The 18,058-nt window shown below is 48.7% G+C and overlaps 1 protein-coding gene across 3 annotated transcripts in view; it reads right to left on the bottom strand.

The window, feature by feature from the left end:
* ADAMTS17 (ADAM metallopeptidase with thrombospondin type 1 motif 17) overlaps window positions 1-18,058 on the bottom strand; it is a 244,956-nt gene that overhangs the window by 191,614 nt on the left and 35,284 nt on the right. For all 3 annotated transcript variants that reach the window (XM_074317647.1, XM_074317645.1, XM_074317646.1), the window contains exon 4: window positions 940-1,112. In XM_074317647.1, the coding sequence (XP_074173748.1) occupies window positions 940-1,112 (173 nt within the window). The remainder of the gene's footprint in view (window positions 1-939; window positions 1,113-18,058) is intronic.

The raw sequence follows: 18,058 nt of genomic DNA, 5'->3' as shown, positions 1-18,058 counted from the left end.
TGCTGCAACTGCATCCTGCCATGCCGCCCCTCCCCCTAAATGCAGCTCTGGCTTCCCGTCCTAGGTGACCTGCTGCCCCTCCCCAGTCTGGCCAATACTTCCTCTCGCTCAGCTCAGGGATCAAGTCTCTCTTGATGCCTCTGTGTTGTGGGTGATCACTCACCACACCCCCCACACCCCACCACACCCCAGCCGTCCCCACAGATACTTCTACTGTAATATGGACGCTGATTGATTCACTGATAGCCCTGCCTTCCAAGGAAGGACCAGGTCTGGTTTGCGCTTGTTTCCTCAGCACCTGACACAATATCAGGAGGTCTTCAAGAGCGCTTGTTAGGAGGGTAGATGGGTGGCTGGGGTTGGAATGTGTTCAAAGATCTTCCCATGTCTAAAATGTGAAAAGTGCAGCCCCTCCCCCAGCCACCCATCACTCGAAGGATCCCCTCCGACCTCACTCATCAAATCGGACGCACATACAGGCTCCTTCCCTGGTTCCCTCCACGAGTCAGCCTCTCTGCCATCTTCCTGCCAGGCCTCACTGCACACAGCAAGCTCTGCTCCACATTCAAGTTTCATCTGGATTCCTCCCACTATGCTGTTGACTCCTTAGCGCAGGGACAGGGCTCATTCAACTCTGAATCCCCTAGGAGGGGGTCCTGCACATAGTCAGGGTCATGGAAGGCTCTAGCAAGGAGGGCGGGCAGGGCCCACTCACTGAGCAAACCCAGGCAATGCAACACGGCACCAAGGCGAGTCAGCGGACAGGCCCTCTGCCATGGGGAGTCCCACATGCCCCGTCCGCCCGTCCCTGCTCAAGGCTCACAAGCCTGTGTGTGCCTCTATCCCCCGGACCAGTTTTTTCCTTAACCGAAGGGAAGCGGAGGACACTGCGCCAAGAGGAAACCGGCCTCCCGATCCGGCCCGCGCTTCGGGACTCACCATGTTCATGACGGTGAGGATGAATCTCTGGGCAGCCTCGGCCCCGTGGTACTGCACCATGTCCGCGTCAGCCACCACCAGCGTCTCCACCGTGTGCTCCGTGTTGAGGCGGATGGCGTTCCTGCGCTCCCGCCAGTCCCGGGACGGCCTGCCCTTCCTCGGCGTCTTCTTTTCTAGAAAACAACGAAGACATCGGTGGCGTCCCTGGCGTACTGGTTTTCAAAACCGTGCAGAGAACAGGCCTCTATTGAGCCCCCACTCGCTGGAGAATGGTCGGTGTCCACGGGCCAGTAGATGAACCTCTATCATCCCCGGGGAGCGGCGCCCGCTCACTCACTCCAGGTGGAGCGGATGGGGCGGAAGCGAGAGCAGCCAGGAGGCCAGACGCCAAGACGGCTCCCACCCGCCCGCCACCACAGCTAAGGACGCAGATGGGAGCGCGCGTCACGGAAAAGAAAATGTGTTCCTTGAAAGGGACATGGAGAGCCACACAAAATCAGCGTAGGGAGAGGAAGCCTGAGCCCAGTGGGGACGGATGAGAAAGCGCTTCGATGCCACAGGACAAGCAAGAACTTCTGACAAGGCTCAGCTCCTGCTGGTAACTGGGGCCTAGGAAGCAGGAGTGGGACAACCTTCCCCTGGAGGCTGCCATCCCAGCCACGGCTCTGAGAGTCGTGAATAAAGAGTCATCAACATTAGCAGGCACAAAAGCATCATTTTCAAAAAACCAAAAACGATAGTCAGAACAGAAATCCCATGATACACACATCCAGGCCAAGACGCAAATATGCCGTTTCCTCACCAAAGGGAAGGGTTATTGGTAAATGTGGGACTAACCTTCTGTGCTGACTCTTTCGGTAAACGGATTCCCTAGAAAACCTTACTCTGATAAATAACTACTGTCAGTAATTACAACCCACATTGCATGTCCGAACACTCAGAGCTGCTGTGTGAGGACAGCCGTCCATGGGTGGCGGAAGCCCATCTGACCAACACTAAAGGTTGATCTGAATGGCGTGCTCAGGATCCAAGTGTGAGAAGAAAGGTAGCTCTTCATTTGACAGCCACTGTTTCCATTTTTCACACTAGCCCATACAGAAGCCATCTGTCACAGTTTCCACGCAGCAAACCCAGCCTCGAGGTGCACAAACCAGCTTCATAAAGTTGACCCAGTCACTCCAGAGCCAAAACTGCACACGAGGGGGTAACCCAGAGATATGGGTCAGAACGTACAAATGCGAATCCTCTGTACAAGACAACGGACAATTGTGAAAATTGGAAAACAATCTAAATATCCAACCACAGAGAAAGCCAACAACGGTGAAACAGTATGCAGCCATGAAAGTCATGTTTGCGAAGATGTAGTGATGTAGACAGAACCAGGTAAAAATCTGTACATACAGTTAAATCCCAATTTTGCAAAGACACGCAAGTATCTTCAGGTCCCGAAGATAACTAATACGTAAGTAAGTAAATAAATACATAACCTAGGAAGAACGTAACTAAAATGTGAACGGTAGGTGGTCTTCCTTTTCCTTTGTTTTTTCTCTGTATTTTCCAAATTTTATACAGTGAACAAGTATGACTTTATTTATGTAAAATAACCTCAATTGAGTTTCAGAAAAACATGGAAGTCAAATGGCACCACAGCTGTTCTCAGAGTTGCTATTTACAAGCCATCGCTCAGTCACCAACGCATGTTGTCATCTACAGACTTTCTCCAGGCTGGCTGCTCAGTACCTACCTTCACACGTTGGCAGATACTCCCAGGTTCTCCTATGGAAAGAGCTGTCTGTTTAGCATGGCATAAAAGATACAGTCGTCATAGTATTTCTCTGGGAGATGGCAAGTTGGAACACGTAAGAGCTGAGCACTCGCTAAGAAAAAAGCCTGTCACTCCCAGGCCAGCGGAGCAGGTCGCTCTTGGACATTTCACATCTCAAAATGCTGCCCTGGGCTTCAGCCTCTCAAGCTTATAAGGTAGGACCGATAAGCTCTGCCCCTCTCTCCCTGATGGACCTGAAAGCTAACACACAGGGCGTCATGAAGGGGGAAATGCTGTGGGCTAACCTATGTGACACTAAGTCACTAAGTGACAGAACACTAAGTGACAGGTAACACAACACGGTCAGCTGCTCTGTGGCTTCTAAAGGGTTTTCCCTATGACTCTCTCATTGGTTCCTTTCACTGCCCCCAGCCCCTGGCGTAGCACTTGGTGGGAACTAGATACTCAGTGAGTACGTGCACACACGGCTAAGTCAGCGAGTAGAATCCCATCTTCCAAGGGGAGGCTGAAGTCAAACCCTACAACCCAGGGCTTTACCCTGAGCTCTGACTCTCCCACGTGTACTGTCCATGTGTGCGAACACGTTCCACACTGTCATCAGAACTTAAACATGGAGTGGGAGGGGCCACAGAATACCCGGCCTTAAAGGATGCTGGATTGGGCATAAGGACCTTGACTTTCTGAGGCCATGTGCAGCAGGACAGAGCCCTGCTCTCCTGGGCAGGCTTCAGTGGCAACGCTCCTTCTGCTCAGATGGTCTCTAGCTTGCTTGACACCCCTCAGCAACTGGAGCATCACTGTTCCGCAGGGCAGGGCTCCCCCAGACACCCCGGGCTCCTGCCTGCATGCCCCTCCCTGAGCATCACTCACTGGGGCCGTCAAGCCAGAACCACACTAGGCTGGCTGGTGACTTGGAGACACGCCCCAGGGCTCTGTTCTGTCCCCTGCTCTCCCGAGGAGAGGCCCCAAGCCTTGATTCCAACCCCAGAGGCCAGAGGGTTTCAGGAGCTCAGAATTTTTCAGATTTGGCAAGGCAATATGGTGTGTGTGCCACCTACCGAATACCTCTCTCAGTGAGAACGAGGGCAACACGCCATAATCAAAGGCACTACAATTTCTGCAGTGAAATGAATAAAGGTGGGGGGGGGCATCATAGGTAGAGATGCTCAAAAACCTCATGTCAGTGCAGGTCACCCCTTGCCATGAATTGAGTCAAAAATCCGGGATTTGGGAATTGCAGGTAAGAGACCGAGGACCTGTGTTCTTTTTCCAGTATCCCTCCTGGGGGGGTGGCAGAGGGGAGCAGGGGTGGGGGTAGAAGGAAGCACGCCCTCCGCCCCTCGCCCCTCTCCCTGCTCCCAGCAGCCCCTCCACCATCTCCACTTTTGACAACTATGCCTTTCTCGTAGGGAAAACAGAACCGGAATCCCTTTTTTCACCTTTAATTTCATGAACATCATAAATACACCCTAGTAGGCGAAGGTGCATCAACACCAATGTTCAGGCATCTTGAAAAGTAAAAAGAAAAACACCGATTGCAAAATGACGTGGGGGCTGGATTTAGACCTCACTGGAGAGGTCAGTGTTCAGGCGGGGCAGGCATCCCTCCAAGCTTGGCTCAGTAAGCAGACATCTCCTGCTGCGCTGGGAACGAGAGGAGCCCTCGCCCCACTGATGAGAAGGCACCCCAGCCTGTGCGACCCCAGGCCCCTCCTGTGTCACAGACACGAGGGATTATCCCCAGTTCTAGCCCAGCAGTTTCTCCTGCCAGCACATGGCTGGATTTGATGCTGACTGGGTAGATTTTCAATCACTGGCTTCATAGTCCTCTTATATTTATTTTGCCTTTGCCCCAATTATCCATTAAAAAAGACAATTCTATATATTTTCTATATATTTATGTAAAATACCCCAGATCTTTTTTTTTTTTTTGAATAAGAGGAGGAAGAGAAAAAAGACAAGGTAGAAATAAAGGGCATTCTACACACTGTGCTTTTATAATATTCAAATTATTATTTATTCTAAGAGTTTGGGGACTATTCAAAATGCTGAGCAAACACATAAATTGTTATTGTAGTTCCTAGCTTTGCTCTTGGCAAACTGAAAAAAAAAAAATCTCAGTTAAGAATTATCACACTCTACCTGGCACAAATACTCCCTTAGTTTAAAAACAATAGAATAGGTATTTACTAGGGAAAAACAAGGCGGCGCTCACACAATGTTTGGTGTGAGAGTTCAACTGCCAGAAGCCACCCCTGAATGACTCCACTTCCTGCTACATCAGAAGTGTCCTTGCCTCTGTGATTCCACCAGTGTCATTTCCAGGGAAGACCTCAGGTTACTGTTTGTGCCAAGGGAGAGGGAAAACACACCTCTGCCAGCTGAAGAAGCAAATCAGAAGGAACACAGACGTGGTGGAGGAAATGGAGACAGCTGCCCAAGGGCACTGGGTGCTTTCAGACAAAGGGCCGAGGGCACTTCAGGCTGAGAGGACAGACGCCGCTGCAAGACACGAGGTACCAGGGGTCCAACTTGCTTACAGAGCTGATGGGGAGACGCAGACAGCCTGGGTGTCAGCCAAGCCAGAAACATAAACATTTCCCACACACAGCACGCAAGGTCCAGGTACAGGAATGTCGGTCGCCACGGGGGCACCCAGGCAGCCAGACCCTTCAGCCCTGGGGAGGCCTCCAGAACCAGACATTCTTAGCCACGCTGACTATGGCTTTTCTGCAGCTCTCCTGTGGGCAGAGAAAGCCCAAAGCCATCAGAAGTGCTTGGCACCACTGTGACATGCTGCAAACGATTCACCTGCAGTCAGAAGGCCACCTGTCCCTCGTTCTCTCCCTGAGGTACAGACTCGGTGACGTGCACCCAGACCCCTGACAGAGATCTTCACAAGTTCTGGGCTGATGAGATCCTTCCAGGGCTGGGAAAGGAGTCCCCGCTGGCAGGACCACGCAGGCCCCGGTGCCCCGTGAGCACAGGGGACGGGAAGCTCTTCACCCCAAGGGCCACGGAGGCCTCCAGATGAGTGGCAGCAGAGGACAAGAATTTAGAACAGGGCTGTGGTTTGGGGCAGAGCAGAGGGTGTGCCCGGTTCAGCACAAGCCAGCTCCGGGATGCTCCCCACGCCTTATGTGACTGACTGCAAAGCCCGAATGACACCCACCAGCCACACAGGTCTGCATAGCGATTCAGTGAGCTGCCTACGGAGCACTTAGTGAATTCCTTGGAATTAAGTTGGGATTCTTCAATAAATGATATGATCACAATGGCAGTAGCAGCCGGGTTGCCTGCTGGTCAAGGACACGGTTTTAGAGACAGAGTGCCTGGATTCGGATCTGGGCTCCCCACCTATCCGGCCCACTTCCAGCCTCAGCTGTGTGTGAAGGGGGGGGCACATTTCCTCCCTCACGGGCTGTGGTCAGGTGTATAGGAGATGCCGGATGCAAGCCCTCCGCAGAATGCCTGACACATAATAAGTGCTCAGTAAAGTGTAACTCGACTGACCAGTGACTGCTGTTCTCCATGCAGGCCGATAACGAGAGGGTGCCCTGGAGCCTGCAGCGTGGGCATCCCAGCCATGTGACCCAGACTGGTGACCTGTCTCCCTCTCAATCCATGTAGGGGGAAAGCAGTCAGACACAGGAGACTCAGAAGAGCCCCTGATGGGAGCAAGTGCACAGTCCGTGCTGCACGTGGGAGGAGACAGGCCCAGGCTGACACATCGCAGACACACATCCACCCTGCAGAGGAACCTTTGGAAGTAGTAAAACAGTCCTCCTGACCCAGAATAGGGGTGTCGAGGATTTCGGTTTTTAGCTAAGATTACCTCCTGCCCCCAGACATGACAACCCTCATTTTCACATCCTATAGAAACAAACAGCCCCTGGGCTCTCTGAAGACACACTGCAAAGTCATTTCTGAGGAGTTTCATTTCTGTTCCTTCTGAAGGCTCTGTGGATGAAATGCAGTGCCCATGGGTGAGCGCTGGGGACAGGTAGAGTCACACCTGCCATGCCAGCACTCAAAAAACACAGTCTCGCAGGAAGGTCGCCACGTGTTCCCTGAAGCTGCAGCTCGGATCCCATCACAGCTTCCAGGAGCCAGGCCATTGCTCCCCGCTCCACACAGTGACCAGTACGCGTGGGACACCATGTTCACCACCAGGGGCATTAGGGGCCTTCTGGCAGAGCCACCATCCCATAAGGTGACATCCCCTGGGGCAGGACAGTAACAGATGACGTCCTGGAAGGCGCCACTGAACAGAAAGGTCTCCATTTTCCGTGCACAAATTTTTTGCCTCTTGTGTCCCGGCCCTCTCGTTTGCACTGGGCTCTTCCTCGCCAGGTGGTTCCTGTTCAGCTCTGCCAGCAGGGGGCACTAGAGGGAGACTGGCGGGCAAAGAAGGGCTCCTTGGGTTTTCAGCTCAGGGTGGCCCTGCTCCAGTAGCACTGGACAACTAAGGCTCCAGCCTCCAGCTTTGGGGGCACTCCCAAACCAACCGCCTCACCCCCCCCTTCCCAGGTACATCTACAGGGACAGCAGCTGGCTACACCCCCTGGCTGATGTCCCCTCAGAGGTCTGAGCCCCAGCCCTGCTCTTTGATCCTGGAAATGCACCTTTTCCCTTTTCCATCCCCAGCCCTCGGCAGGTAGCTGTTTCCTGGGTTACCTCAGCTCCTCTTTCTGCGATACAGACGTTGATGCAGATATAACCAATGCCCTGTGTTAAATCCCTCTGTCAGAAATACCTAGCATGGTCTCAGTTCTCCTGGCTGGATGCAAAGTGTTATAGCCTAAAATGAGAGGGTCAGTCCTTAACCTACTTTCTCTATTTCATTCAGGCCTCGAGGATTCTTCCCAGGTCTGGAACGAAGGATTTACTTTCACCAGGGAGGTACTGAGAAAGTGGACAAGCTCTTCCATGCTGCAGGCCCCGCAACGGACATTCACCATTTAACAAACACCAATCAACAGGGTTCCCTGTGCAAGAAACACCAGCATCAATGTGTGCCATAGGTGCCTTAACAACCTGTCACTGCCACTGCCAAGGACCTGGTGACAGAGTCAACATGAGGCAAGAAGAACAACCCGTGAGCCAGCGGTGGGTTTTCCGGTGAAGCTATAAAGCAAGCACACACACAGACCGACACACACCAGGCTTTCCAATAAAATTGTCAGCTCCACAATAATTATTTTCTGATCACTTTTCTTCTTCTGCCAAAGCAAAGGGTTTGTTTATAGAAAAAAAGCAGTCTTTTCAACTGGAAACGATGGTGCCACGTGCACACAAGAGCTCCCAGCCAGGTGAACTTTTCGGCGGTTGCATAAATCCAACATCCTTGGAAAATAATGGCCTTCTATTTTCTTTTTTCAGAAAGGAAAAAAAAATAAGTTTTACTCTCCAAGGATGAATTCTTTAAATAACTTTCCCCAAGGCCAAATCATTTTTATAAAACGGCATCTTTTTCATGTAAATTCCTTACAAAGAAAGGTGAAAAAAATGGCTGGTGGTTTTTCTTTTTTTTTTTTTTCTGGTTAAAATCCCAAATGAAGAACGAATCAACCTTGGGGTCCAAAAAATCAGTCCCTACCCCAGTCAGGAGTTGTGACGCACCCCCCACCCCCCGCCCCCAGGCCTGGGATGCAGCCCGGGGCCAGGGGTAGGAAAGCAAGGCTGACCCCACATGACCTCTCCACCCCTGGTGAGAGCCACTTAGGTACCAAGCAGCCAGGCGCCACTGCCTGGGGCTGAGGTGGAAAGATATTCATTCAGTCAAGAAATATTGACTGAGAACAAATGTGTGCTGGGTACTGCCACAGGCAGGTGACCATCTAGAAAGAACGGGCATTAACCAAATGACAGATGAATATATAAAAAACTTGTAACTGTAACAAATGCTTGCAAGAAAGAATAGATAATGCTATGAGAGAATATAAAGGAAGGGTTCCAATTTAGACCGGGTTCCGTGAGGAAGTGACTCAGGGGCCAAGATGGAAAGGATAAGTTAGAGGTAAGCAGAGGGGCAGGGAGACAGGAGTTGGGAGCAATCCAGGCAGTGGCAAGAGCCTGTGCACAGGCCCTGGGGACAGAAGGAAGCATGGTGTGTTCTAGAAACTGCAGAAAGGCAAGAGTGAGAGAGAGTATGGCTGGCATAGAGGCTTGAGCAACAGAGAGGGAGAACCATCCATGAAGGTGTCACGTGGAATGTGGTTAGGGTTTTCTTCTTTATCCCAGGAGCACTGGGAAGCCACTTAGGGCCTGTGTTTTGAATGTGTCACCCTGGCTGCTGCGGGTAGAACAGATTCTAGGGGCCAGCGTGGAAGCGAGGACGCTGGTTAGATGACCACTGTGGAAGCTCAGGGAAATGGGAACCATACATGGACGAGGGAAACTGCAGGTGAAAAGCAGCAGATTCAGGGGGTACTTAGTAGGTGAAACCAAGACTACTGGGGATATTTGGGTAAGTGAAGAAGGGTCATCAAAGATAACTCCTGGTGTGAACAGTTGTGCTAACTGCTGAATTAGGGACCACGGGAATAGGACCATGTATAAAAAAAAGCACTATGGGTTCTGGCCTAGTTAAGTTTCAGGTGCTTCTGAAATAGCCAAGTGGAGAGGTACCAAGTTGGCTGTTAGATGTGCAGACTTGGAGCTCAGGAGCGAAGGCAAGATCGGAGACAGGCATTAGGAATCAATGGTCCCAAACCAACCCTTCAGGGACCTCAAAACTGCATGGCTGGATAGAAGAGATGGACCCAATGTGGTGGCAGGGGTGGGGTGCAGGGAGAAGAGCAGAGGTGTCACAGGAGCCAGGAACAATAAAGTCTCAGGAGAGAGGGCCGATCGGCACCTCCAATGCAACCAAGGGCCAGGTTAAGAGGGGACTGAACAAAAGGGGGTTCTCCGGGGTGTCTCAGTGAGGGTTCTACAGAGCGAGGGGGAGGTAGGGGCTGAAACCAGACCAGGGAGGGGTGAAGAAGTGAGAAGTGCGGAAATAGTGCAGACTTCGGAGAAGCCTGGGGAGGAGAGAAACAGGGATACTGCTGGAAAATACTCGAGGGACGATTTCCTTGGGATGAGGAGACTTGTGCGTCTGGTGAGGAAACCCTGCCCACAGGGGACTGCCATCTTCCCTGGGTTTCTACTGCTCTCCCCATCCAGTCAAGGTAATGAAGGGAAGTCCACAGACTATGAAGAACAAGGAAGAACTACAAAGACCAAGACTTCGAAAATGCCCACCTCACAGCAACTGAGAAGAGAGGATTGTTTGCAACAGGCACGAGTTGGGTCCAGGCTGTGTGGCTGGGTCCACGCTGGGTGCACCGCTCAAGGGAGGGAGAAAAGCATGTCCAACTCAACACCCAACAGATGAAAGAAACATCAAGGAAACAGTGCAGGACTCCCAGGGACAGCTGGCTTCCAATCGGAAGGAGGCGGAGAGGAGAAGCACACACACCCACTGTATCAGAAAGGGACAAAGGTGTACAACCGTCGAAGAAGAAACCGGGAAAATGGAAATAGGAGTCCGCACCCCCTGCGAACTGGTGGGAGACTATTCTGTGAAGAATCCTCCAGCCCAACAGGGCACCGGAAGGGGAAGGCAGACTGCTGCATTTCCTTGTTCACTTCATGGCAATCTCCAACCCTTGTCTCAACTTCTACTCAATTATTAAACATTCTGGGAAAAGATACTCTATCAGTCTGCTGGCTTTGTCATTACAAAGGACTCCAGCCAGGGCGGTTAAACAACAGACATGCATTTCCTCACTGTTCTGAATGCTGGAAGTCCAAGACCGAGGAGTGGGCAGCTCGGTTTCCTCGGAGGCGTCTCCTTGACTTGCACGTGGCCGGCTTCTCCCTGTATCTTCACAGGTCTTGCCTGTATACTCCTCTTCTTATAAGGACACCAGTCATGTCGGATTAGGGCCCACCTCATGACCTCGTTTCACGTAATCACCTCTTTAAAGACCCTATTTTCAAATGCAGTCATATTCTGAGGTGCTGGGAGTTAGAACTTCAACATCTGAGTTGGGGGGCACAGTGCAGCCCCAGCTCCCATCTTCTTTCCTGCCTTCAGTAGGGACTGGTAAGGTCACATCTGCACGCACTGGAGGGTGTATAACCACAGGGTCAGGATAGAGTGACAATTCCTGGACAGGATGACCATCTTACAGGTGCGATGAGATGCATTTGGCAAATTCAAAAAAACAAATACAAATGCTTGGCCTCGGCCTTCCCTTTTCACTGCCACTTTTCAGCTCAGTCTCCTGCTAAGCAATTACTCTAGCCTACTGGATCCTGACAGTTTCATCTTCTCGACGGATGGCAGCGGAGAAAAGAACACTCCCCAAACACACAGCTTGGGGGAAGAAATTAATTAAGGTGCTCATGTTTCAACCAGAGCAAGACAGGACAAACAAAAGCCTGAAAAGAAGTCTGCTTGTCTCCTGCACCTGGAATCCCCCGGCGGGACCCTGGGTATTGTTTCTTTTGACAGATGGTCTTTCATTTTTGACAAGGAAGTACAAGAAATTGCAGACGGCTCAGAAATTCCTCCACCGCTGCAAGGAGGGCAGGCCACTCTATGGACAAGGAACGCAATATCTTCTACTTTGTTGCTTTAACACAAAGCTCAAAGCCAAGGGCTTTGTCCTTCTGCCCCTCCCCCAGTACCTCTGTATCACTCAGCACACCATAGGGTGATTGGCTGGGCATCTCCCTGGGCTTCTGGGCACTGTGGGTGAGGACTGCCCCTCTGGCCTCTGTGTCTCCCACAGGGAGGAGGGTACCTGGTGCATGGTCAGCGTTCAGTCACAGTTTTTGAATGGAGTAGAGAATGAAAGAATGGATAAGTGAATGAGAGAATGGGTAAGTGAATGAGAGAATGGATAAGTGAATGAGAGAATGGGTAAGTGAATGAGAGAATGGATAAGTGAATGAAGTGAATGAATGACGAACAAAAGGGTCAAACAACCCTACTGCACTTGTTAGGGGCTCAGGAAAAAAACCCAAAAGCATGGTCTTGGCCTTGCAAGGCTCTTGGACATCAGGGGGTCTTCTACACCTACTAAGTGCACACGTATTTCCAGAGCAGTTGACAGGCAGACGTCCTTCACTCTGCCAAAGACGTCCTGAGTTTCACAGCAGACCCAGCCATCCCCAACCACATGGAGAGGGAGCTCCGATAACTGACCAACAGGCCAAGAGGCAGGAAAAATAAGTCCCTATGTTCCTCTTCTGGCCCAGACCCAGTTACAAGACTATGATTCTCTCCCAAAGAATACCCGTCCCAAAGGCCAAAGACACTCCCGGGCAAAACGACCTACCTGGAAAGCACGTTTACCTGAGCACGGGCATGGTTCTACCGGCACCATAGCAACGCTTACCTACTGGGGCTCCTGCTGTCAATCTTCCACTGCCCCCACCCCACAGGGCTACTAAAAGGGGAGAGGTTCCTTTATGGCCAGGCCATTCATTCCTTGGATTTACACAGGCAGAGCAGCCTTGGGCTCCACCCGGGTGAGCAAACCAGCCACACGATGGAGGGCTGGAAACAACTCACAAATTCACTTTGACCCCTTACTCCTAATTTTCTGTAGCCTCCCTCTGTTGTCCTGTGGCTTCCTCTCAAATCTAAAAAGGCCAGTGCACAGTCACACCGGCTTCATGAATTCAAGCACCTCCTCTTTTTCCCATCCCTGGCCTCTGAGCATGCCATATAGCATAGGTCGTTCTGGAAAGTTCGTTCCCCAACAGTCACCTGCCTAACTTGTACTTCCTGCCCAAAGCCCACTTCCTCAAAGAGACTTTCCTTGGAACTTTTCACCTAAATCATCACAGCATATGTTTTTTTCCTTGGCGTGCTTACTGTAATTTGTAATTAATTGTTCCGTGTTTAGTTAGTATAGGTCTCTTCCCCTACACAGGAAGCTCAGTGGGAACAGGAACCATGTCAGTTTATTTCTCTCTATATACTAGTGTCCAGCACACAGTTCAATAAATTGTTTTCAAATAAGTAGATAAAAAAGGAAATGAAAGGTTAGACTTTTATAATACCATGGTAAATATTTTCTGAATTTTTATCACCTGTGTTTGATATTTAAATATGTAAATATTTAAATATTTACATAGTAACTTTTTGGTATCATTTCTGAGTCTGTCATTGAATAGAGAATTTGAATGCCTCTGTATTTATTATACAAATTAATAATGTTTGAGCTTCTGCCCTTTTCTCTCCATGTATGCCTATCTATTTTCCATTAAGCTATATTTTGTCTCCAGTATTGAGGCAACTCTACAAGTTATCTTTACAATCTTAAGAAACATTTTTTTGTATACCTTTTTGATTATCAGTGTCAAGAACATGGTAGAATCTTGGCTTTCCCTTCTTTTCTTTTCCTTCCTTCCTTCCTTATCTTCTTTGTCTTTCCCTTTTGTACAAAAAAAACTCTAGCATATTGTTTTTATCTCCCATGTCCTACTCCACGTCTCTGATTTGTAAATAGTTCTTAAATTTGAGGTACAGTTATTATTAAAGTATTATAATTTATAATTTACATCATTCCTTAATTTTTAAAACAGCTTCACTGAGATATAATTCACATACTGCACAATTCACCCATTTTTCGTATACAGCTCAGTGGTTTTTGGTACAGTTGCCGAGTTATACAACTAGAACCACAAACAGAACATTTTAATCACCTGAAATGAAACCCCATACCTGTTAGCAATCACTCCCCATTTTTTTCTGCCCTCCTCCATCCCCAGCCCTAGGAAATCACTAATTACTTTCTGTCTCCATATGTTTGTCTACTCGGAACATTCCATATAAATAGAGTCGTATAATATGTGGTCTTTTGTGTCAAGGTTCATCCACGTTGTAGCATGTATCCATACTTCATTCCTTTTTATTGCCAAATAAGCTTCCATTTTACAGATGTACCGTTTTGTTTATACATTCATCAATTGATGGACAGTGGGTTTGTTTCCACATTTTGGCTATTGTGAATAACACTATATGAACATTCATATATAAATTTTTACGTGGACAAAAAGTTTTCCTTTCTTGTGGATATTTACCTAGGAATGGAACTGCTGGGTCATAGGGTAACTCTATGTTTCAACTTCTAAGGAACTGCCCGTTTGTTTTTCCAAGTGGCTACAGCATTTCACATTCCCAGCAGCAGTGTACGAGGGTTCCAATTTCTCTATATTCCCACCAACACTTGTTATTGTCCATCTTTTTTTATTATAACCATTCTAGCAGGTGTGAACTGGTATCTCATTGTGGTTTGATTTGCATTTTCTTGATGTCTAATGATGCTGAGTGTCTTTTTATGGCCATTATACCATGTTTTCCCGAAAATAAGACCTAGCCAGACCATCAGCTCTAATGCGCATTTTGGAGAAAAAATTCATATAGGTCTTATGAATTTCTGCTCCAAAATACTCATTAGAGCTGATGGTCTGGTTAGGTCTTATTTTCGGGGAAATATGGTATGTGAGTTGTCTTTTCACTTTCTTGATGGTGTCCTTTAAAGCACAAAAGTTTTGAATTTTTATAACGTCCAATTTATCTATATTTTCTTCGATTCCTTGTGTTTTGGGCGTCATATCTAAGAAATCATTGCCTAATCCAAGTTCACAAGATTTATACCTATATTTTCTTCTAAGCGTGTGTTAGTTTTAGTTCTTACATTTAGGTCTTTGACCTTCCCTTAATTTTTGAACTATTGCATTCCACTGCTTCCCCAAATCTAATCTCTTAATTCTGCATCAACTCACAATCAACTGCAATTATATCCGTATCTTAAAGAAATCCTTCCTAGAAGAAGGGCAAGTCGGCTGTATAGTTTTTCACCTCTTACATATCTAAAAACACCTTTCAGTTGCCTTCACATTTGAACAACAATTGTCTGAGTGTCAGATTCTTAGAGCAAAACCATTTCTTGTCCTAACTCGGCAGTCTTGGCTTTGTCATCTTCTGGGACTTAGTAGCACGGACAACTCTGAGACCTGCCAGATTTTCACTTCTTTTGAGTAACCTGTTTTGTCTGCTTGAATTCTAGTATAACTTTTTTCATTACTCTTGCAATTCAAAAATTTTGCCAGAATAAATAACTGTGGGTCTATGTATATTAATTTTGACCAGAACACAGTAAGCCTTTCATCCTGTCGAGATTTTCTTTTTTAAACCTTCCGGAAAGTCTTCACTCATTATAAATCTTTGATCAATGCCCCTATTCTAACTCGGGGGTGGGGGGGGAGAGGTTCCTTCTCCAGAGATTCTTAAATTGGGTTTCCATTTTCTGTAACCAATTTCTATCACTTTCTTCCGCAGCACTCTCTTCTTTCTTTCCTTTGCCTCCTAAAGAAGCATCTCACATTTATTCTTTACATCACTCATTTCAATGTGTAATGTCATTTCTGCTCAGTACTGCCTCCCTTGTGGATTTTAATTCTGCTCTAGCAAACTAACTTTATAAGCTTTGTCTCATCAGCTCCCTTTTATTTTAAGCTTATTGTTTTCACATCGCATTCTGTGGTCCTTTGGCTTTTGCGTTTTGAAAAGCCCTATCTTCTTGCATCCCATTTAGCATACTAGTATCCTAAAATTTATTCTGGTCCCTGAAATAAATCCTTTCCAAAGATATGTTCTTTCTCTGCAAATCCTTCTCGTTAGGCTGTAGTATTAGTCCTCAGGTCCTCAGCTGGGTTTTCTCTATTTAATCAAATTCCAATGAGAAGAGGTCTATGTAAAGAGGCAGTGTCAAGACCCGGGGTGAATGAGTCTCCCTCGACTACACTGTCACCATCCCGTCTCCCAGGTGGATGGACATACATGACATCCAATAGGCATCTACCTACTCAGCTCTTCAAGGCTGCAGTGGGACCTTCTATTTCCCCAGAGATAGGGACTGTACATTCTGGACTGATGGGACCCTTAAATCTGGATCTATGGGTGGCCTTCTATCTGCAGGGCAATGCTACGTGCAAAGGGCTAGCAACACACCTCCTGCCACAGGGATACCCAGGAGTTGGCTGCAGAAAGGCTACGTAACAATGGTTAATGTCTAACCAAAAGGGTCAGCTGACCAGTTTCCTAAGCATTGTAAGTCCTCTAATCTCAGAACTCAGGAGAAGCAGCCAGCAGGGGTGGGACCTCTTCTCCTCTTTCAGACAGGCAGGGTTTGGTCACTCAACAGGCCACTGAATACCCTTATCAATCCAGGCCCACTGTCCTTAATAGTGGTACATCCTCACCGATTTTGCCAATAGATCACCTATTCCCTTTGTTTTTCTAAATGCGTTTTTATCTTTTTCTATTGTCATAGGAGTTGAGTAGGAAGGATGCTTGCTAGTTACCATGTTAGACATGAGACTACAAGCGTGCTTTGTCACACCCTCAATGTCCTCGATATCCGGAAATGATCAAGTGAGCATTTCTCGGGCGTCCAAATCTAAATGTGCCATCACATCCTGGGACATTTATTTTAATCTAATGCCATTGCACAGACGCCTGTAACAAACCCATTTGGTCTGTCCTAATCTCTGTGTGGCCTTTCTAAGAGGCTCCCTGAGTCATAAGCCCAATAGACTTAGCTTTCAATTCCTGCGAGAAAACCCTCCTGCGTGGCAATTCCAGACACTGACAACATGTTGGGAGCTGAGATGCCGCCGTATCTCCTCGGGACATTCTAGCACTCACAGGTGCTCTCTTTGTTTGGTACTGTTGTGCCCCATCTTTTAGAGATAGGGTAGCTGCTTCCTGTCCTCCCGCCACCGCCTCCATGCCCTTTTCACCCATATTCCTTGCACACCCCTTCTCAGCCAGGCCCACATCACCTCTCCTTGGATCCAGGCATAACCGAGCCAACATAACCCACAGCACAAGCCTGGCTCCCACCCAGTGGCCCCGGGGCCATCCTGCTGCAAGAGGACGCCTCCCTCCATGAGATACATGCTCAATTTCTTTGTCTGATGTGATTCCAGTAACTTGCATCGCTGGAAACCAGACCCACCACACTGGTTTTCTGCTCTAGAAGCCTGTAAGACCAGACCAACATAAAGTCGCCAGCCCAGCAAGCAATCATCCAGGAAAAATTCTGCCACCAGCAGGATTCAGACCTGTGGTGACCACACGGTGTCACCCATCAGCACAGCAGGCTGGGACCACCTCTGCATATGCCTTTGATCTACAAGCATGCCTACCTGTGTGTCCCCAGCAGGAACGTAGGACAGGGCACCAGCAGCCACATGAAACTACCACTTGGGGCTCTGGTCCTTCTGCAGGTCAACTCACTCCCTGCTTGGGTGCTGCCTGAGAAAGGATGGAAGTCCAGCCAGGGACATCCGGAGGTCAGCAGCTAGTCCCATGACCAACTTGCTTCCCAGATCTGGGACCAATACCGGTGAGTTTTCTTTCTGGAATGCACCCTTTTAAGGCCAGGCAGTTTTCCTGGGCATCAGTAGTAAAAGCCCACCCTCCTTGTCATGGCCAACTGTGGGCTGTCCTTCTTCTGAGAAATCTGGAAGGAATCTCAGATCATAGATTGTACTTCCAGGAAATTTGCTTCAGCGTTGCCCAAACTGTATCATCACCTTCACGACTAAATTGCCATGGGCAAGCTAACCTCAGCTCTCTAACACTTAGAGTCCCTGCCACAGCCTGGAAAAGCCAATTCTAAGACAGCTGCGGTGTCTAACCTTCCCACTTTCCTCTTTCAGTCCATCAGCTGCCAGAAACAGCTGGTTGTGTTCCACTTCTGGATGAGAAGGTGAGAACTATTAAAAAATAACAACCTTTGAAAGTCTCTGGAAATTTTCCTAAGGGCGTACAGCAAATGAAGAAACAGTCATTCGAGAAAATCTACTAAAGCATGGTAGGGAGAACAAGAGTCTGATATTTGCATCAACCACTCCCACCCTCCCATCCCAGCTCAGCTTCATGGAAGCTCCACTCCAGAGGAATATGACCAAAAAGATGGGGTTCCCCTTTCCCTCAGCTGCCAATCAAGGAATACAGTACTTCACCGGGAGGGGCAGGCCACCAGCATTTCTCATCCCCACCAAGTCCAAATTGAAAAATGTAAATTCCTGAGGAGCACCTCCAAAAAAAACCGAGGTTCCCTTCCTTCACCCAGCCCCCACTCACAGGAAGGAAGCTCTACTCTGCAAAAATCCTAGGGCACCAATGACACGCATGTCAGCTTGCTCATGGAGCAGCCCATGCCAGGAGAAGCAAGCTAAATGACCAGAGACTACCAACCCTGCCTACTGCCCACAGTAGTGGCTCAGAGCTTCTCCCCTAGACAGAGGCAGCCC

Source organism: Rhinolophus sinicus, linkage group LG13 (assembly GCF_036562045.2).
Source record: "Rhinolophus sinicus isolate RSC01 linkage group LG13, ASM3656204v1, whole genome shotgun sequence".
NCBI lineage: Eukaryota > Metazoa > Chordata > Mammalia > Chiroptera > Rhinolophidae > Rhinolophus > Rhinolophus sinicus.
Note: the sequence above shows the minus strand (reverse complement) of the source record. Positions and strands in the feature narration are given on the sequence as shown.